The sequence below is a fragment of the Mastigoproctus giganteus genome, chromosome 7 (genome assembly GCF_048544385.1).
Source record: "Mastigoproctus giganteus isolate SK-2022 chromosome 7, ASM4854438v1, whole genome shotgun sequence".
Taxonomy (NCBI): domain Eukaryota; kingdom Metazoa; phylum Arthropoda; class Arachnida; order Uropygi; family Thelyphonidae; genus Mastigoproctus; species Mastigoproctus giganteus.
In genome coordinates, this window is record NC_143581.1 from 234,589,726 (window position 1) to 234,612,333 (window position 22,608).

At 37.2% G+C, this 22,608-nt stretch overlaps 1 protein-coding gene across 2 annotated transcripts in view; it reads right to left on the reverse strand.

The window, feature by feature from the left end:
- Positions 1–22,608, reverse strand: part of LOC150083777 (folliculin-interacting protein 2) — a 296,503-nt gene that overhangs the window by 123,831 nt on the left and 150,064 nt on the right. For both annotated transcript variants that reach the window (XM_090377482.1, XM_090377483.1), the window contains exon 7: positions 4,051–4,229. In XM_090377482.1, coding sequence (XP_090233608.1) covers positions 4,051–4,229 — 179 coding nt within the window. The remainder of the gene's footprint in view (positions 1–4,050; positions 4,230–22,608) is intronic.

Sequence of the window (22,608 nt, forward strand, 5' to 3'; positions counted from 1 at the left end):
CTCCAGATGTTTTAGTTCTACCTTGAACTTATTTAAGTTGTCAACCTCCACTACAACAGATGGAAGTTTGTTCCAACAATCAACCACCTGCTGGCTAAAGACAAATTTCCACTGCACATCTATTCTACAACTGTCTTTTCTCAATTTGAATTAATATCCCCTTGAGTGAGTAATCTGAGCAAGAGACTACAACAGATAGAAGTTTGTTCCAATGATCAACCACCTGCTGGCTAAAGGCAAATTTCCACCACACATCTATTTTACAACTGTCTTTTCTCAATTTGAATTAATATCCCCTTGAGTGAGTAATCTGAGCAAGAGAAAGAATCCCATCAGCATTGAGCTTGCTCAAACCATTCAAAGTCTTATACACCTCAATCAGATCACCTTGAAGGTGCCTAGTCTTCAGACACTACAATTTTCAAAACTTAAGCTTTACTTGGTAACACCAACCCTTCGTTCGATTCACCAATCTCATTGTTTTCTGTAATCGTTACAGCAGCTCTACATCCTTCCTAAAATGAGGCCTCCAGACCTGTATGCAGTACTCAAGGTGTGGTCCTGCTATTCTTTAAATCAATGATAGCCTGTTAACTATTCTTTGAATAGTTAGGCATATTACAAAGAAACATCTTAAGTTTATTGGGCACATGATTGAACATTCAGCTCTGCAAACTATATTTACTGTATAATGTGTATAAATAAGTACAGTCAGTCCTTGTATAACACGGGTTTACACTACACAAATTCGATCATACACTATTCATAAATAGGGGAACGATATCATATATAACACGAACCGAATTAGCTTATGCACGATTTGCCTTTGTGTTACAAATGGCAGTCCAATGCAGAATCACCCCAACTGAACGCAACACGATAGCAATGAAGAGAAGATTCTGAAAATGTATTTATGTTTTTTTATATCAGTGAAGGGGAAATGCATTTCACCATAATAACGTAAAAACCCACACAATTCCAGCTATTGGTATTATTGCAAATGCAATTAGATCGAGTTTACTACCAGTTTATAACAGATTCCACTAGCAGAAAAGCAACTGGAAATTGTTTTTATTGTTTTATGGTAGTAACCCGCAGAAATGTGCTTTAGTAAAATGTGAGCTAGTGAGGTGTTAATAGTGTCTCTACCTTTACGGTGTTGTTTATTCAGTTGCTACATGCAAGCAGCTTTGTTTATGTGTATTAATTCAATTCCCTAAAAATGAGTAAAATACTTAAAAGGTGTGAAAAGGAAGCATCCTGGTGAAGACATTGCAGATTCAGAGAGAAAAAGAAAAGCAATATCGATAAACAGAGGCGAACTGGGTCAAAAATTCTTACCCGGGGAAAATTTGTAGTGGCCTGACACTAGCGTTTATGGCCAAAATCACACTGGCCTCCGGCCCACCGGGGTTTCCCCGTTTAGGCTTATGGCCAGTCCGCCATTGTCAATAGAGAAAAAATATGAAATTGTGAAACGCTTTGAGCGAAATGAAAGACCAAGTGATACTGCATGTGCTACAGGCCTAAATGAGGCAACACCGAGAATTAGAAAGAATGCAGAAAATAAAAACAATTTTCGTTGCAAGAACAACTCAAAGTGTAATTAAAATCCATTAGATCAAGACACAAAGAACTGGAAGAGATGGAACGGCTGTCATCTGTTTGGATAGAAAATCAAACAAAAAACAAGTCTGCTTACGATAGAAGCAAAAGCAGCAATATTTTATTACATAATAGTCGTAATAAAATACGTAAGTATTTTATTACGATTATAATGTTTTGGTTACAAATGTGTGTTCAATCTTGAGTGGTCGGCACCTAACCCTATTTTTTCCATAGGACCTGTTGTTTATATGGCACAATTTTGCACTGCACGAGGGTTTCAAGGAACACAACTATCATGCTATACAAGGACTGACTGTATATATATTTATGATGATACCATTTCACATATATCAGCCAGTTACCTATAGGCATAAGATTATTATAAGATTATATTAAATGATAAGATTATTATAAGATAATTACATTATCAGATATTTGTATACATGCAACTATTTACAAATCAACATATGAAGTTGGGTTTGAGGTTATCCACATGTTGGACAAGATTTTGCAGCTCCAGCAACACTAATTTTTTATTTATATTTAGCCATTTTATTGACTTGTTATACAATATAATAGCGTAGCTTAATTTAATTTATTATGGTACTCACCTTTTAATAATCTGAATTGATGTTAGAATAAAATGGATGATAATTTAAGTTAGTGTGAATAAGTTAGCATTTAAAAACAGAATTAAAATATGCACAACGAAGTAGAAGTGCACGTCTTCGTCCTTGGTTGTCAATGTTGAAATTGGAACAACTGAAGTTATATGGTTGAAAACAGAAGGCCAATAGCCATAACAAGTGGCTTTCGTTTTACACATCTTCAGTTGGCAATGGCAGAATGAGAGTGAATGCGTGTATTTAAGAAGACTAAGTTCCCGTGGTAAATGGTAGAATGAGAGTAAACTTAGAAGACTAAGTTTACTCTCATTCTACCATTGCCAACTGAAGATGTGTATAAAGCCTTGAATGGTTTGAGTATGCTCAATGCCGATAGGATTCTTCCTTTTGAGAGGGCATAAATTCAAATTGAGGAAAGACAGATGTGCGGAAATTTTCCTTTAGTCAGCAGGTAGTTGGTTGGTAGAACAGACTTCCATCCCTTGTGGAAGTTGCTAGCCTAAATAAATTTAAGGCTCAGCTGGACAATATTTCGAATGAACGGAGGGGTGAAATGGGAGTGGTTTTTTTTTTTTTTTTTTTTTGGCTGATGCTGCATAAGCTTACTTTCTTGCATCATATGCCTCTACCAATGCTAATGCTAATAATTTAAAAATAAACTTGAAGAGGTAACTAAACAGAATTTCTTAGTTAGCATGAAACGCCTAGATTAATTCCTTGAATTTGCTGTTGGTGACATCATCAGTTGGTACCACTGTATAGAATTTAAAAACTGTGAGACCACTGTATTCACCTTTACACAAGCAAAACCCTTCCCATTTCCCCCTGATGGCAGTTACATCTTTGAATAAATCTCACATCAGTACACACTGTGATCAGTGTCACCCAGTGGTTCCTTTATCTGCAGATTCTTAATGCATGAATAGTCACTGGTGATACAGATAAAGATATTATTCCCTCTGGTTGCTTCTCGAACATGCTGCTGTAGAAAACAATTATCCGATAAATCCAGAAAAGTCTTGCTTGTGTGCGAGTGACAAACGCACAATTTCCAGTCTATATCTGGGAAGTTAAAATCCAGCATTGTAAGACAATCTGATTTACTGGTCCACTATTTCTCTGTACAGTTTTTTGTTGTACTCATCATAGTCATTAGGCCTATAATACACTCCTACTCTCAATTTTGCTTTCCCAGTGCATATGTCACACCAAACTGACTCAACACTGCACTGTCCACCCATGATGAACTTCCTTAGATTTTGTGTGTTTCTTAACTAACAGCATGACCCCTCCTCCCTGTCTATCCCTGCTGTACACATTGTATTCCTCAATAGAAAGTATAAGCCACTTAAAGAAGAATCATTCATTATTTTTTGAGGGAGATACTACATAAGCTTAGCTTCCCCAAATCATTTCGCCTTTTCTAACAGTAACACAGTATAGGCTTCTGAATTATAGCAATAATGGCAATTGCTCCTAGTATTTTTTTTTGAAGCAGTGGATAACTGGAGAAGAGTGAAAATCTAATCACTGTATAGAGTGTAATCTGTAAGTACTGTCATTTCTTAAAAGAATAGTCTATATTTCAATTTACCTGAGTACCATGTTACTAAAAGAATAACTTAGTGGATAATTTTAATTTGTTTAATTCTAAGTTCATATTTTCCAGTCTTGCACAAAGTAACAACATTTTACTTTATCCACAATGTGCAGGATATGAAGGAATCACTTTACAATGAGAAAAAGAAATGTTTTGAAAAAAAGTGAAACCAAGGATACATTATTGATAGACACTACACAAAATAACAATACTTACTCCTTCTAGGGAACTCCTGTCAGAATACTTTTGCAATCCAAATTCTAAACTAGTAGCTCTGTTTCGCAGAAGACGCCTCTGTAAACTATTAAAACTACCAGATAAAGGAAGACTAGAACTCTTCTCAGGTGACATGTAACTCAGTAAACTATTAGTGCTTTCAGAAGAATGGAAGGATTCTAAGAGAAATAAAAAATATATGAACTCATTGGAATCTGTTTTTATTTACTTCTTCGGCTGATAGTGCTACTGAATTTACAAAGTAACAAATTGACAGGTTAATTCTAACCTATGCTGTTTACTAATTAATATCTAAGGGTTCTACTCCTCTGAAGTGAAGAAAAGATTCTCGGTGGGGAGGAATTAATGGTATTAAATGGAAATGGCTTTGGCAGTAGTGGGCATGGGATACACCAGTCTTTGCTAATGAAAAGGAGGAGCTGTCCAAAGAATGGTGAGTGTAGATGACCTTTTCATAGATATACAGTAACGCTGGTTTTTGAAGGGCTACAAACCTGCTAAGAAAAAGAGATGCAGAAACACTGACAAAGATAAGATCTGAGTTCTATAAACTAAAAATAAAATTAAATAAAGAAGAAACGCATTACCTTGTGAAGAAATTCAAACTAACTATCCACTGAAAGGATTAAGGAACTGATTTCAAAATATTTAGCTGGAAAAAAGTGGTTTGTTATTTGGTTTTTAGGAGCATTAGCAACTAAGGCCATACTGCTCTGGGGAGATATGTGGTGGTCATTTCCTGACCTTTCCGCATCCTCCGTATTTGGTAGTCACGGGCTCGAACCCTGGTCTAATCAAGAAGCATGTGCTGCTCCTGCCCACCTGGCTATGGAGGCGCTGAAAAAAAAAAAATGGTAAAATAGCATGTAATATGAATTTGCACAAAAATGTAGCAGTAGGTATTGAAATCTTACAAAAAGACAGGCACACATTAAGCTCCACATTACAAAGTACAAATATCTTAGGACCAAACATGAAACTTTATTAAGTTATAATCCACAAGGTAATATTCAATGGGATATGACAACGTACCTGCAAATATATAAACAAATTTAAATTAAATGAATTACAAAGAAAGAAATAAAAAAGAAAAAATTATATTAAGATATACATCCAAGGCAGCGAAGCAATATCAGCCACATGTTACCAAATGACACAAATTGGATATGTAAATTAAGAACTGGCAGTCGGCAGAAAGGCAAACCAAGTTAAAAACAATAGGAAAAAAATCAGTATTAATAACAGCCACAAACAAAAGAGAGAGGTTTAGAGAACTGAATTAAAAACAAGGAGTTGTAGGGGTAATAAGGAAAGATATATATACTGGAATCAGTTAACTCCATTGATGGCCGAGGCTGACAATTTCAGGAAAATCCAAAGTTCAGCTTGACAGATACCAATTTGAGGAAGGAGAACAGCTATTTTATTTTATTATTATGATTTTTTAATGGCACAGAAAAAGACTAAGGCTTCCTCTGCATCATATGGCAAAAACTAATATTAGTATGTTATGAATAAATTTAATTTAGATAAATTATCCATTAGAAGAAATTTGGTGACACCTCCTGATGATACCAAGAGTGACGTATTTCACTATAAATGGGAGCACAAAACCAACTGTTCGTGAGAAACAAAATAAGAGACAATGGACCAATACAGTTAGATAACCTTACCTGATAGATACAACAGATTTGCGTAATGGTGGTCCCTATGCAGTGAGAAATTAGTATTAGCAGCAGCAAATGATGCATGAAAGCAAACTTAAGCATCAGCCAAAACAAATAAAAAATTCCCACATCACTTGTTTATCCCCACCAATAGTTTATCTAGTTCTTCCTCTAATCCATTCAAACTAACCACTTCCACAACAAAATTTTGTTACAACTATCAACCACCAATGGCTGAAGGCACACTTCTGCACATGTATCCTCCAACCATCCTTCCTCATTTATGCTCCCTCATGTGTGTAGTCTGAGCAAGAAGAGTGACATCAGCATTCAGCTTGCTCAATCCATTCAAAACTTAAAACACCTCAATTAGATCACCTCACGGGTGCCTAAGTCTTCAGACATCCCAATTTGCAGACTTGAAACCCTTCTAAGAAGGAGCAAACTTGTATTCCCTCAATCTCATTGCCATTCTCTGCACCCATTCCAGCATATCAACATCCTAACTAAAATGAGGCCTCCTGACCTGTATGCATACTCTATATGCAGCCTGATCATTGCCTTAAAATGGGAAAATCACTTCTTTATCCCTGCTAGCAAAATTCCTATATACCATTGACAAAAACCCCATGAGCTGTCCTGTAGCCTAACTGCACTGCTCACATTTCATTGCATTTCATTGCAATTACCCTCAGGTTTTTCCTTTTCCACTACCCTGAATGTGGTACATTAATCTGAGATTACTGCTACCTCATGTGCACTACATTGCATTTGTCAATGTTAAACATCAACTGCCACTTCTCAGCCTATCCACCTAGTTTTTCAAGAACTTGGTGCAGTAACAATAGCTTGGTTATTGTCATTAACCACCCTGACAACCCATACCATCTGAAAAAATAGACATTAAGCATGATAAGCCTTTATCAATATCACTGATAAATACAGAAAACAACAACAGGCACAGCACTGAATACTAGGAGACTGCACTAACAACATTAACCAAAAAAAAAAAAAAGAGCTGCATCCATTGATAATCACACTATCTTCTCCCACTTAACAACTCCTTAATCCATAGCAATCACATGCCCTTAATTCCATACTGCTCCAATTAGCACAGTAGTCTTTTATGTAAATAGTACCATAAGCTTTTCTGAAATCTACTGAAAGAAACACAAAATCCAAGGAAGTACAGCCAGTCAACATGGCTGGACAGTGCAGTGTCAAGTCAGTTTGGTGTGACATAAGCACTGGGAAAGCAAAATTGAGAGGAGTGTCTTATAGGCCAAATGACTCTGATGATTATAATAAACAACTGTACAGAGAAATAGTGGGCCAGTAAATCAGAGTGTCTTATAATGGAGGATTTTAATTTCCCAGATATTGACTGGAATTTGTGGGTTGGTCACTCAAGTGCATCTGCTAGTACACGCCTTGCTAATGTGTACTAGCAAGACTTTTGTGGATTTATTGTATGACTGTTTTCTACATCAGCATGTTCGGGAGGCAACTAGAGGGAGTAATACTCTTGATCTGATTATCAGTAGTGATTCTTCATGCATTCAGAATCTGCAGATAAAGGAACCACTAGATGGCAGTGATGACAGTGTGCTGAAGTGAGATTTACTCAAAGATGTAACTAACATCAGGAGTAAAGGGAAGGCTTTTTGCTTTCGTAAAGGTGACTACAGTGGTCTGAGACAGTATTTAAATTCTATACGGTGGAATCAACTGATGATGTTACCAACAGCAAATTCAAAATGGGAAGCATTCAAAGAATTCATCTTGGAAGCTACTAGGCTTTTCATACCAACTAAGAAATATTGTTCCAGGTTTAGGGCTAAATGGATCTTTGATGAACTAATCAGACATGTAGCAGAGAAGAAAAATGCATGGGATACATATGAATTAACAGGTGACAAAGAAGCCTATGATAGATATAAGCTGGTCTGTAACCAAGTCACAAAGGAAGTTAGGCAGACAAAGGCAGATTATGAGAAATCTTTGGCAGAGGTAGCAAAGAATTCTTTACTTATGTAAACTCTAGAAGGAAGGAGATGAATCAGATTGGTCCACTTGATATAGATGGTTCAGCTGCTGATGATCCTGCTCATTTAGCTAACAAACTAAATGAATATTTTGCATCTACATTCACACGAGGAGTTGTTCAGGGAGTGGAATGCTAGAGGTGAATTAAACTCTAACTGAGAGCAAAGTGGAGGAGAAATGGTTGAAGTTAAACATAAGAAAGGTGCCTGGGATGGATGGGATCTATCCAGTTATATTAAAGGAGGCAGCAAAGGCAGTAAGTAAATCCTTAGCCATAATTATGAGAGCTTCCTTGGATCAGGAGAGGCACCCATGGACTGGAGATGTGCATATGTGACCCCAATTAACAAAGGAGGATCAAGGGGCAACACAAGTAATCACAGACATGATAGTTTAACTTCTGTTCCAGGGAAATTAATGGAGGCACTGATTAAAGAAGCAGTGCAGGATCATCTATACAAGACTTCAGTTTTCAGCTTGGACGCAGCATGAGTTTGTTAAGGAGTCTTGTCTGACCAATTTGAATGGATACTATGATGTGGTCACATAGGAACTGGATGCAAAGAATTTTGATATCATATATTTGGATCTTAGAAAGGCTTTTGATACTGTTGCACATGGAAGGCTGCTGCAAAATTGGAGCAGTGTGGCATTGGAGACAAATTGCTACTATGGATAAAGGGATAGTTGAGTAGGAGAAGGCAGAGAGTGGTAATCAACGGACACTGCTCTTCGTGGACTAATATTATTAGTGGAGTCCCCAGAGGTCAGTGTTGGGTACATTGTTGTTTTCCGTATTTATTAATGATACTGATGTTAGTATATCAGGCTTAATGTCCAAGTTCGCTGACGATACGAAGGTTGGCAGGATCATTTATGACACTAATGACATTACGCTGCTACAACAGGATTTAGAAAAGTTGAGCAAATGGGCTGAGAGGTGGCAACTGAAGTTTAACATTGACAAATGTAAAGTAACACACATGGATAGCAGTAATCCCAGAGTAATGTATCAACTGGACAACTGGGAACTAGACACCTTAGAGGAGATTTGATTGAGGTGTTTAAGGCTCTGAGAGGCATCAGTAAAATGAATGAGGCCAAAATTTTCAAGATTATAAATGATGCTAGAACTAGGGGATGTAAATTCAAGTTACGGGGGGGAAATGTTTTAGATTGGACTGCAGGAAGTTTTATTTTAGCCAGTGAGTTATAAATTACTGGAATAAGTTGCCTTCATGGGTGGTAGAGGCTGACAGTTTGGGGAAATTCAAAGGTCATCTGGATAGTACTTTCGGGTAAGGGAAGTGCATAGGATGATAGGTTTAATTTCCTTTTTATTTTTTATTTATTTATTTTTTTTATTTATTAATTATTATTATTTAGTTATTTATTTTATTTATTTATTTATTTTTTGTTTTTATCATTGTTTTGTTCGGATTTTTTTTTTTTTTTTTTTTTTTTTGGCTGGTGCAGCATAAGCCATAGGCTTTCTTGCACCATGCGGCCGTTACTAATACTAACTGTGTGGTACTACACTGACAGTGGTAGAGAATGAAAAAGACCTGGGGGTAATTGTACAGGCAGCTATGAAGTTTTCTGATCAGTGCAGACAGTCTGCAACTGTAGCTCGTGGTGTCTTGTCAATGATATACAGGAATTTTTCTAGCAGGGATAAGGAGGTGATTATCCCCTTGTATATGGGAAGGGTCAGGCCACACCTTGAGTACTGTATACAGGTCTGGAGGCCTCATTTTAAGAAGGATGTACAGCTGCTGGAATGAGTACAGAGAAGGGATACAAGATTAGTGAATGGAACAAAGGGTTGCTCTTATGAAGAAAGGCTTAAGTTTTGCAAATTACGGTGTCTGGAGACTAAGCACCTGCAAGGTGATCTGACTGAGGTGTATAACGCCTTGAATGGTTTGAGCATGCTCAATGTTGACTTGACTCTTCCTCTTGCTCAGAATAATTGCCTGAGAGGGCATAAATTCAAATCAAGGAAAGACAGTTGTAGGATAGATGTGCAGAAAGCTGGAACAAACTTCCGTCTGACGTTGTATAAGTTGATAGTTTAAATAGATGCAAGGCAGAACTAGCCAAACATCTGCAGCGCATGGTTGGGTGAAATGGGTTTTTTTTTTTTTTTTTTTTTTTTTTGGCTGATGCTATATAAGCTTACTTTCTTGCATCATCTGCCTTTACTAATGCTAATCTAAGTACATAATATTTAAATTATTTTTTGCATCCGGTTCCTTTGTTACTGCATCATAGTCTTCTTCACGTAGCTGTTGTGGCTACCATCAATTTCTTCGAAATCCATCGATGTTGTACGACTGGCATTATGAACTGTCATGCCCAGAAGGTATGATCTCATCCTTACACCTAATTGCAGATCTTCCTCTGCTCCTTTATGACGAAATTATCTGTCAAATAATTTCATCACATCAGTCACCAACATTTTAGTAACTGCCTGTTTTCTCTTAACATCATTTAAGCAGGCACCATTTTTATTTATTCTTCGTCCTAAGTAATCAAATTCATCAACCTCTTCAATTTTTTGCCAATTAACCTTCACTTTACAGGAACCAAGATTACTGCCAATCACCATAATTCTAGTTTTATTCCCATACAGAAACAATCATTCTTTGATTCACAAACTCTTCAAGGTTTTCTTCAGATGATCCTTGGAACTGCAAATTAGCATAATATCATCTGCATAACGAAGGCTGTTTATCATCAGTCCTCCAATTTTGATGTCAGTGTAAATCTTTCAATGCTTCATGCACAACATCTTCAGCATAAAGATTAAAAAGGTGAGGTGACAAAATGCAGCTTGACACCGTTATTGATTCTGAATAAGTGTGTTTCCCATGTTGGTTCTAACAGTTCCTTCTTGTTCCTGGTACAGTAGCTTAATCAGCTGAATTATGTGCATTGGGAATCCCATATTATTATTATTATTAGCTATATGGTGCAAGGAAGCCTGAGGCTCATGCTGCACCAGCCAAAAAAAAAAAAAAATTCCCGAGTTACCCTGAAAGAGAGTCAAAGTAGAAGAGAATAACCAAGAAAGAGAAGAATGATTATATCCAGCTCAGGACCCTGGGTGTGCTAAGCCCATACTCACCAGGTGTCAGCCCCTGGGATTGTTAATCATAGTTTCCCATAGTTTCTAATGTTGAACACAATCGAGTGCTTTTGAATAATCTATAAAACACAAAACAATGGAACTTTGAATTCTTTGCATTTTTCAACAATCAGACGTAGACTCAAGATCTGATCTCTGGTTCCTCTGCCCGTTCTGAAACCCACTTGCTCTTCTGGCATTTCTTCAAGATTTCTTGAAATTCTGTTTAGTATGAATTTAAGAAGAATTTTGTTGGCATGAGAAATCAGGCTAATAGTCCTGTTGGAGAGTGGATTCGCCTGAGTGTGTGCTTAGATGGTTCTTAGTTAGCTCATGGATAACATCTTTTATTTTATGTGTTGTGACCATCCATGGGGATGGTCACAACACACAAAATAAAAGACATTATCAATACTATGGATATGTGAAACAGATTCATGAATGTAGGGCGAGTGCAAAGACACTATTTTTGTAGCTGTCAGCTGGGGGGTAAGCTGAGAAATAAAGTGATGCAACTGTTAACTGTAATCACTAATTTTGTCTTAATGGCTATAGACTATGGCTTGCTTTAACTGACAGCTTGTTTCATTTTTGTTAAAACTCTTGTCCACCCCAAATTTTGGGTTGGACAACAATTTGACATTTGTTTTGGACAAAAGGGTGGTGGTTGTGCTGGTGTAGACATTGACTTTCTAGAGCACCAACAGCCGGCCCTAATTTTTTATGCAACAGCTGTTGTTTTAATACTATGGTTGGCATCTTGTCTCCCTCTAGCTTGAGAGCCAATAGGACTGCTCGATGGGAATTTTAGGCAGTAAGGCGCTGCCATACTAGTCTGTAATGTTGTGATTTACTGTTATGATATTGGTATACTATACTTTGATCACTATTGCGTGTTGGCAGGGGGAGGCAACCCCTGCTCTCCTCTCCGGCCCCTCTTTTCTCTCTGGTGGGGCATGGACCTACACTGATTTGGGGAACATCTCTATGGACTCGCATAATTCTCTTTTCTCCCCAGCCTTCAGTCTCTGCCTCTAACTTACAACTAGCTCCCAAATCATCTTTAAATTGCTTGAGCCCTACACCCAAAAACTTAACCTCAAATCACATAACTAGTACTCCTTTTGGCTGACCCCTTTCTATAGTGTTTTTTTAGGTCCTTGCCACTGAAATCTCAGGAAATTAGGTAGAGGGTCCCAAATAACTACAATACTGGTGTACTTGCCTCCACAGGGTGGAGTGTGGGCAATATTGGGTCCAATTAGGGGTCTAGTGGCTAAATAATCAGAGGAACAATTGTATGCGACATTACACATACACCTTTAAACCTCTGGCATTGACAGTGTTCTGTTTCACACCCATAATGTATACTGTACAGAGATGGGAGAAACCCCTGGTGCTGTTTGACACTAAACACACTATACTACTATTGTGTTCGCAAAATATTAGATGGATTGTATAAACTTATATTATGAGGGTTGTTATGGCTACTTAATTGTTAAAAATGGATACCTGGTGAATTGAATTATGGGAACTTTCTAATGGAAGTCGCCATTACATTTTCTAAGTTGAGTTGGCTTGTATACATATACCAATCGTAGAGGCATATGATGCAAGAAAGCAAGCTTATATACATCAGCCAAAAAAAAAAAAAAAAAAAAAATTCCCATTTCACCCATTCATTCACTCCAAATGTTTGTCTAGTTCTCCTTGAACTTAAGTTGCTAACCTCCACTACACAGGTGGAAGTTTGTTCCAACTATCAACCACCCGCTGGCTAAAGGTGAATTTCCGCACATCTATTCTACAATTGTCTTTCGTCAATTTGAATTTATGTTCTCTCAGATGAGTAATCTGAGCAAGAAGAAGAATTCCATTAGCATTGAACTTCCTCAATCCATTCAAGGCCTTATACCCTTAATTAGATCACCTCACAGGTACCTAATCTCCAGAAGATGCAACTTGCATAACTTAAGCCTTTCCTGGTAACGTGAATGATTTGTTCCACTCACCAATCTGGTTGCCCTTCTCCCTCACTTGGTATTATTATATTGACTTTTTTTTTTTTTTTTTTGAAAGATTTGTTTAAATGGTTATAATTTGTGTAGCTTTGTTTATATATGCTTTAAAAGAGTTGGTAAGGGTCCCTAGGTCCTTTTTATATGTAAATTTGGTGTTTTTAGGGAAGGGGGGAATTACAAATTTAGAAACTTTTCTAAAAATCCCCTTCAAGTTCCAATTTAGGCTTGTTTGGGCTGCCATCTTGACAGTGATCAAGTGCTTGTAGCTCTTCTACTATTCGACGATTTTGTCTGATATTCAGTATATAGATAGCCCAGTCATTTACTCAATTTCAAGAATTTTACAGCACCCCTGGCGGTTCTGTTAAGAGTTAGTGAATTTCAAACTTTTGCCAGTTTTAAATGTTTCTATGGGAATTATAATTTGTAAGTTAAACATTACGGAGAACTATTTGTGAACCTGTTTTCTATTTGTTTGGAACTGATTCCTACCAAAGACTTGTCTTTATACATTGGATTTTCATCCAGGAACTGTAAACTGTTATTGTTTACAGTGATCTCAATTGTTAGAATCACTATTTTTCATCCAGGAACTGTATGGTGTGAAGATATTAACTACTGTTTTTGGCCATAGTTTTTGACTTTTCACTTTTTCGGGATTTTCATCCAGGAACTTGTTTTGTAAATTTATTGGTATAAATTGCCACAGAGTTAAAGTTCCTATATCATCTCCTATACCAAATCCTATCCAATCGAGGGATTTGGTGGACAATTTTCCTCCTTTATTGACACCCTCACAAGTGGTGGAGAGTTGTAAAGAAAACTATTTATACTACTGACTCTGTCGGGCCTAGAGTGAAACTCACTAGACCCATGGTTTTTTCCTTCTTCTGGTGTTTCCATCTCCAGAATCTCTCATTTCTCGTGTTGTCCTTGACATGGATCAGCCTGAGGACACTGGAAACTCATCACATACTATTCGTTTAGGTTCCTATATGGATCAGGTATTCGCTCTTCATTAGCAGAAATTCGCAAAGAAGGTGGAAACACTCACAAAAAATACTATTGCACATATACAAGAAACGTGGTCTGCTATGGAACAATTAATGTTCAATGTTATTTTGGATAATGAAAGACTAAAAGGTAAACTTGAAGAACGAGCATTCCAGTTGACCAAATTGCAGGAATCTTTGGATGATCTTACTGGACCTACTCAGCTACTTACCAAAGCTGTCATAAGTTATGCTCAGGAGATGGCATGTATACTCCAACTCGTGACTAAAAAACAAATACCGAAGGCTCTGGAAGAAGAACAACATGTAATCTTGATTAAGGCGGTGGGGTGGAAGGAAGCTCCTTCAGTACTAGCGAAGGAGCCAAGAAATCCACCCAGAAATCAAGATGAAGCTTGCCAGAGATATCAAGAATATTAGGATTAGATCCATGAGGAAGATTCGTGCAAATGGAGTTCTGATCAGAACAGCTTCATCTAATGACTTACACATAATTAAGAACTGTTCTAAGGGTACGAGAGTGGTCTCAGATTGATGATTTGTACTATAAGAATTTGAAATATCTTGGCTTCTTGTTGGAGGAAGTCAAGCCAAGATTCTCTACATGGCCTAGACAGAACAAGTCAAGTGTAAATTGGATCCTGGAGGTTTCCAGTCAAATCAGGAGGTTGCTGTTAGCCTCACACAGAGTATACTTGGTTTCATCATCATCATCATCAGCCATTTTCAATCCACTGCAGGATGAAGGCCTCTCCAGCAACTTTCCAGTTCCTTCTGTTTTGGGCAATGGCCATCCATTTACTACTCAAAAACTCATGAATTTCATCTATCCATCTCCGCCTTTGTCTTCCCGGTTTTCTTCTAGCTCCTCTTGGGTACCATTCTGTTATTTTCTTAGTCCATCTGTCATCATGTCTTTGAGCTATGTGTCCTGCCCAAGACCATTTTAGTTCTTTAGTTTTGATAAGAATGTCCTTTACTTGAGTTTGCTGCCTAATCCATGGGTTTCTCTTCTGATCCAACAGTCTGATTCCTAACAAAATTTGTTCCATTCTTCGCTGTGTAGTTCTTAGCTTCTCTTCCATTCTTTTGGTGAGTGCCCAAGTTTCACTTCCATAAGTCATGGTGGGGAGTATACATTGATTCATTATTTTACGTTTCAGACAAACTGGGATATTGCTCTTTAGTATGTGACTATATTTCCTGAATGCTATCCATCCAAAATTTATTCTTCTCTTGACTTCCAGCCATTTATCATTTTTACAGCTAATAACTTGTCCCAGATAAGTATATGACTCCACCTTTTCAATTACTTCTCCTTCAATCATTATTTCCCTTTCCGTGGCATACTTGTTCATCATTACTTTTGTTTTAGCCATATTCATCTTTAGTCCAAAATCCTTACTAACTGTGCATAACTGATTAAGATTTTCCTCTAATTCTTTGGGAGCGTGGCTTATGACCACAATGTCATCTGCAAATCGTAAATGGTTTAGGTACTCTCTGTTCACATTGACTCCTTTCTGCGACCAGTCGAATCTTCTGAAAGCTTCCTCAAGGGCAGCAGTAAACAGCTTCAGAGATATTGTGTCTCCTTGTCGAACTCCTTTCTCGATTTTAAATTTTCTACTGTCTTTGTCTAGTCTAATAAAGGATGCAGCACTCTCATATATTTTCTTCAAAATCATAATATATGGAGTATCTATGCCTTGTCTTTCCAGTGCCCGAAACATTGCCTTATGCTGTATGGAGTCAAATGCCTTTTCATAATCCACAAATGCCAGGCATAATGGTGTTTTATATTCATTTGCTTTCTCCATTAGCTGTGATATTACGTGAAGGTGATCCATAGTTGAGAATCCTGTCCTAAAGCCAGCTTGCTCTTTCGGTTGATTCTCATCAAGTATTCTTTCTAATCTGTTAGTAATGACCCTTGTGAACAACTTGGATATGGGATAACAAGCTAATTGGTCTATAATTTCCAATTTCTGATTTATCTCCTTTCTTATGCAGCAAAACTATGATTGCATTATTCCACTGCTTATTCGTCACACCTTTTCTAATGCACTTTGTGAAGAGCCTTGCCAGTTTTTGTGTTATGTCTCTTCCTCCCAATTTTAACAACTATACAGTAACTTCATCTTCCCCCAGGGCTTTCCGATTCTTCATTTTCTTCAATGCATGTTCTACCTCATCAGGAAGAATATCGGGTATGTTGTATGTGTTGTTACTTTGCAATCCATCTTCCCCACTGCTGGTATCATTCCCTCGCTCCTTTTATAATTCTCTATAGTAGTTTTCTGCTATTTGAATTATGCCTTCTCTGCTGTTTATAAGTACACCATCGCTATTCTTCAGTTTCAGTATCATTTGTCTTTCTGTATTACTGCTCCCATGGCTGCTGATTTAAATCCTTTGTTTTCCCTTAATGCTTGTTCTACTTTTCTTGTGTTAAATCTTCTTATGTCCTCTCTGAGTCTCTTTCTAATGGCTTTGCATAACTCAGTATAATCAATTTTCTCCCTGTCAGTGTTTTTCTTGCTCTTCATTTGTTGTCTTTGGTTCATCATGACAAGTGTTTCTTGACTAATTTTTTCTTCTTTGGATTTCTGTTTCCCTATAGGTTTCTTGGGCTTTATCACTTTCAGAAAGTTGTAATATTCCTCGTCGATATCTTGGTCCTGAGCAGTCTGCAGAAGCTCAAACTTGTTCTTAAGTTCCAGTTCATACTGCTTTTTCTCCTCCTCTGTTATTTCAAAGACCTTTGTATTATTTACTCGAGTCAGTTTTTTCCTTTCCTTTCCTACATCTATATCAAGTGTACATCTTACCATTCTGTGATCACTTCCAACATTTACCTTATTCAGGACGGTAACATCATTCACAATATATCTTCTGTTAGTGAGGATGAAGTCGATTTCATTAGTTGTTAATCCATTTGGACGCTAAGGTTGGAAAAAGGCAAAACAGCGCAGAAAGAGGAACTATAGGAAATTTTGGAATTGGTGAAAGAAATAAAAGAGGTGAAAGACTTGTGGAATTTGCAGAATCTCAAGGAATGTCAGTAATGAACACTTTTTTCAAGAAAAGGGTGAACAGAAAGTGGACATGGAAGAGTCCAAATGGATACTTGGTTTAGACCTCCCAATACCATCAAAGATTGTACTATTGTGCCTAGGTGCTTCAAGTGCCTGGGGTATGGTCATTCAGCTCGCGTCTGTTCCCAAATGTGATCATTGTGGCTTGTTGGCCACAACTTTAATGAATGTCTAAGGACAAATCACCTGAATTTCCAAAATTGCAAGCGGTGGAGGAGAAACTATGCTCACTCTTTTCGTGCTCTCACAAAATCCCAGGAGTACCTAAGTGCTAAAACCAATTATGAGTAATTCGATTTCTAATGTAAATTCTGCTGGAGATACTGTTATTTCATCAAAGATTAAATTTCTGCAATTAAACTGAGCGCGTTCGATTTCGGTCATGAATAACCTCACAACCATTATTCTAGTGAGGAGCATCCAGATATCAGCTATTCAAGAACCTTACTCTTATAGGGGGAACTGTTAAAGGTTTTCCAGTGAGATTTAGGATTGTCCCCTCTGATCCAGATATAGTTGGTACTGGTGGGAACACCAGAAGGAGAATTTGGACAGCTGTTGTTATTATGGATCTGTCTTATACTGTCACTCATATATCTAATCTAGGTTCTAGACAAGTTGCTGGTGCTTTTATCAAAGATTCTTTTGGGCTGGATCAGATCTCTGTAATATGCCCAATACAAGAACCTTCAGCCATAGATCATCTGCAGAAGGTTCTTGTGACCCTGCAAAGAAAGAAAATTCTAATACTTATAGACTAATGCTAATTCCATTCATTAGAACAGTCCCCATACTGATGACAAAGGAGAACGTTTTGAAAACCTAGTATTGGCTCATCGTATGAGTTTAAAACACTCAAGTACATCCGTCCCGTTTCATAACTTCGCATGGATCTTCTTTTATTGATGTTTCTTAGCATCTTCTTCCATTGCATCTTGTATCATTGACTGGATGGTGCACCCAAGTTGGTCTACGAGTGACCATAATGTCATTATCTTTTCTTTCTGTGGAAATACATCCCCTACCACATTTGACAAAACAGATCTATCACAATTCCAAATCAAAAAGACAAAGTTGGATTTGTTTGAGACCGCTCTTAAACAATCACTTTCCCCCTCTCCAATTTATATGATCTTGATGCTCTGGGTGCTGAGAAGCAGGTTAACGTTATTCAGGGTCACATTCTTCATGCCCGTGATGATTTCATTTCATATAGGAAAATGAAAACTATTGCGTCCCTTGGTGGTCTGAACAAATGACCACTTAAAATCGCTTGCTCATACTGCCAGGTGAGAGTTTCAAAGAGCTAAAAGGAATAGAAATAGAGATGTTCTGGAGATCACTGTTTTGCATGCCAGGTATAAAAATGCTCACAGGCGTTACCATCAAGAAATTTACAGCCATAAAAGAGCTTCATGGGAAAACAGTTAATTCTCAAGGAAACTCTGTCTGGGGCTTAATTTATAAGCAGACTAACAATAAAACCCTTCCAGGGGAAATGCTTACCTCTATAAAGTTGAATGATGATGCAGAAACTCTATCCTGGGCTGAATCAATTAATAAAATTCTAGATCAGGGGTGGGGAAACTTTTTATATTGGAAGGCCATTATTTTATTTAACTGAGAATTTAATATATAAAAAAAAAAAAAAATATATTTTTGTAGACATTTATAATTTTAATTACAGCTTGTTAAGGAATTTAAACAAAAAAATTAGTGAAGACATTTATTTGTTTAGCAAAAATGATAACAAAACTAAAAATGGAGGAACTTAGACAACAAACCAATTAATGACTTTTTTGCGACTCCTTAATGCGATAGTAGTCTGATATTTGGTTCCCACATCGTTGAGCATAGTTTTAATTGGTCCTCCAAGTGAATATCCATCATCTGAGATCCCAAGCTTGTTTTTTGTGTCATACATGAAAATGTTGATTCACAACAGTAGGTTGTGCCTAAACAATATAGCATTCGACAAGCATGTTGACATAGACGTTGGTATTCACCAGCATTTTTCCGTATTTGAAGAGGATTCCTTCTTCGCGTCAAATAGACTTCGAAATATTATCTTCTGAGAACTCAAATAATTCCATCTGTAAGTCATCAGGTGTGGTTGAAAAGCTAGTTTCAGTGTAAGATCACATTTCTCAAAATCAGCAAACTTTTCATTTTATTCTTCGATCAGGGAATCTATAACATCTATGTATTCTTTCATGTTGCATTTCCTTAATCATTTGTTTGTGTCCTGTTCATTAATTACTTTTGCCAGTTCAGGAAAGTATTCAGCTGAAAGTTCCGATTAGGTAACCAAGGTTTTGAAAAAGGTCAGCTTTTCTGAAATGCCTGTATTTTAAGCCATATATCATATATAAATTTGGTTTTACCTTGCAAAACAATATTCAGATTATTTTGCTTTGACATTATATCACACAAAAATGTAATAGCTCTGCAGAATTCCACTTTTGACAATTAACACTGTTGAATCAGTTCCTCAAAAACAGCTTGTGATTTGTTTTCGCAAAGATAAAAAGTTTGATAAGTATTTGTCCTTGGGACAACCAGCGCACTTTAGAATGATACGGCAGATCCACGCTGAATGTTTCGTCATCAAGCTGAAGAATGCTGCAAAATCGGAATTGTCAGGCTGTATTTGCTCAAATGAGTTTACAATACCTATAACTTTATTTAATATGTCACTTAAAACAGTAGATTTGGCACACAGATTCTGCTGATGAAGAATACAGTGAAAGAAATCAAAGTATCTAGATATGGCAATTCTTTCTGTAGTAAGGCAACAAATCCTTCATGTTTTCCTCTCATGGAAGGTGTGCCATCCATGCACACACTTAATTACATCAATTCAGTTTCGCTTCATGGCAATTTTCTTTAAAGATGGTGAAGATGTCAATTCCACGCGTCCTGGCAGTAAGGGTACCCAAAGCCAGTAACTCCTTGTGACAATGAAAATCCGCAGTTATAACACAAATAAAAAATAACACCTGCGCTGAGTCAATAATGTCAATAGATTCATCCAAGAAGATCGAATAATAAATGTGTTCACTTTGGCATACTGCACGAAGCTGTTTTGTTATATTACAAGCTAATTCATGTTGCCAATAAGATATGGTCCTCCTCGAAAGAGGTAGTTGTTTGTACTTATTAACCTTGGCTGAATCTAAACATCCCACAACTTCGACAATGCATTTCTTTTATGATTTCCACATCGCTAAATGGCTTACCTCTTCTTCCAAGTATGTATGCTACTTTACATGTTGCTTTAGTGATGTCAACCCCTTGTCCTGGCATAGTTTTGAATACTTATCGCTAAAGGCTGCCGTAGCCTAGTGGTCAGGGTGCATAAGTACACGTGCCTTGATACAGTGCTGTTTCTTGTATTCTGTCAATCTTGTGAACTCCTCTGACTGTTTGGTCGTCCTGGAATATAAACAGAAAATTTATTTTTATTTATTACTGCTGCTGCTGCTTCTTTCCATCTTTCATTTTTTTAAGTGCAGACTTTCTAGGTTCTTCTAGTTTAGCATATTTGTTGTCCTTATGAGTCGCATAATGCTGATATGCATTGTATTTCTTCACTGTTGCCAATATGGCATCGCAAGCAAACACATTTTATCTTTCACTTCAACAATGTAATACTGCAAAAATTCTCAATCTTCATTGAATACTCTTTTCTTCCTTTAATTCTCTTTTCTTATTTCTTGACATAATCAGGTTACCAGTAAAAATTAAAAATGAAATACACAGATTGACTGAAGACTTAGTTTTAATCTTCAGTCAGTATAGGTAGAGGTATTGAAACATACTTGGAAAATTGTCCCAGATGTTCTAGTTTATTTGTTCAATTCCTGCTTTTGTGCTGGCCTGTTCCCAAGAGGCTATACTAAAGATTTTAATAAAAGTACCTGATAAACCTGCCAATGATCCTCTCTCTCTTAGCGGCCCACTGCCTTGTTACCAGTAATAGGAAAGGCATTTGAAAAACTTATCACTAGTAGACTTACTTTTGCATATTCATCAAAAGGCCTTTCATCTCCTTGCCAGTTTGGCTTTGTTCAAGGATGAGGCACAGAAGATACGATACATCAAACTACTAGCTTATTGTGACCAAGCAACTTCTACCTACCTACTGGGTCTCTTCGTGGTTTCAAGGGGACCTTTGACACCCTTTGGTTGAAAAGTGCCCTTGAGAGGTTCCAAGAAGCCCAGGGAGCTATTTCTCGGATCGCTCTATCTCAGTTAGATGTGGAACAGAGGAGACCTCAAGACCAGTTTTCAGAGGCTGTCCCCATGGGTCCACTCTTGGCAAAACCTTTCAAAATGTTAGAATGGTCGCTATGCTGATGACCTCATGATTTTGGTCAGTGGTAAGTCCCATAGGAGTCTGGAGGATACAGCAAATCTTGTCCTTACCAAATTGTCTAATTGGATGCAAACCCACAAGTAGCAAGTTTCTCCTGTTAAGACATTTCAAAGGCTTCTAAAGGGTAGACTTGATCCTGGGCAGCCACCTATAATAAAATACAATGAGCAAGTGATTCATTACAGTTCTACAGTTAAATACCTTGGTATTTTGCTTGATGAATGCAGAAGCTTTTCACCTTATGTTTACGTAAAGGATAAATGTAAGGTTCTACTTGCTTGGCTTCGACTGATCGCTAGGCAGGAATGGGGTCTTAAAGGACAGACGTTATGGCTATATTGCTACTATATATTTTTAGAAATTATTAGCTATGCTGCGCTACAAGTATTGTCGGGTAAACTTTCCATACAATTTGAAGTACAATACAGATATCTGTTATACCATTTAAGAAAAAATCTTCCTGCTTTGGTAGGTGATATTCAATTAAATCTGGATGATAGTATTACACATGAAAAGAAGACTATATTCTCTCTTTGTTTTCCAATGGCAACTTGACTGGACTTCAGTTTCTGTTGGCTCTGTTACTAGAGATTACTTTCCTGGTGTGAGGGAGTTTCTTAAAATGGACTTGGTTTGGTTATCATCAAGTTTGTACTGCATGTTCCTTATTACTGAACACAGAAGTCTTAATGGCAAGCTTTTTTAAAATAGGATTATCGACCACGCTGCTTTTTCATTGTGGAGCAGAAGAAACGGCTGACCATGTCCTTTTCAATTATCCTTCGTACAGTGACTTTAGACTGGATTTGGAAGTTTATATTAACAACTTCTCTCAATCTTCAAAGAAGGATTTGGTACAATCTCAAAATGCTTTTGTAATACTAACCACCTTTGCTGGTCATGCATTCAAGAGAAGAGAGATTCTTCGACAAAGCTTAAGAATAGTTTACATTTGGGTAGATTGTGCTCTTGTTAAGAAAAATATTATGATAGTAAAATGTGTTACCTCTCATTGAGTGACTTTATTTTCCTAATTCTGTGGTCTGGTGAACATTCACTATATAGGAATGTCATAAAGCTTGACTACTTCTTGAACTTTCAGCATTGGCGGCCGTTTAGTGGTCTCTTGGTGCTGATGGGAAATTGACTAAGTGTCTATTATATTTTCTATCAGAATTTTAATT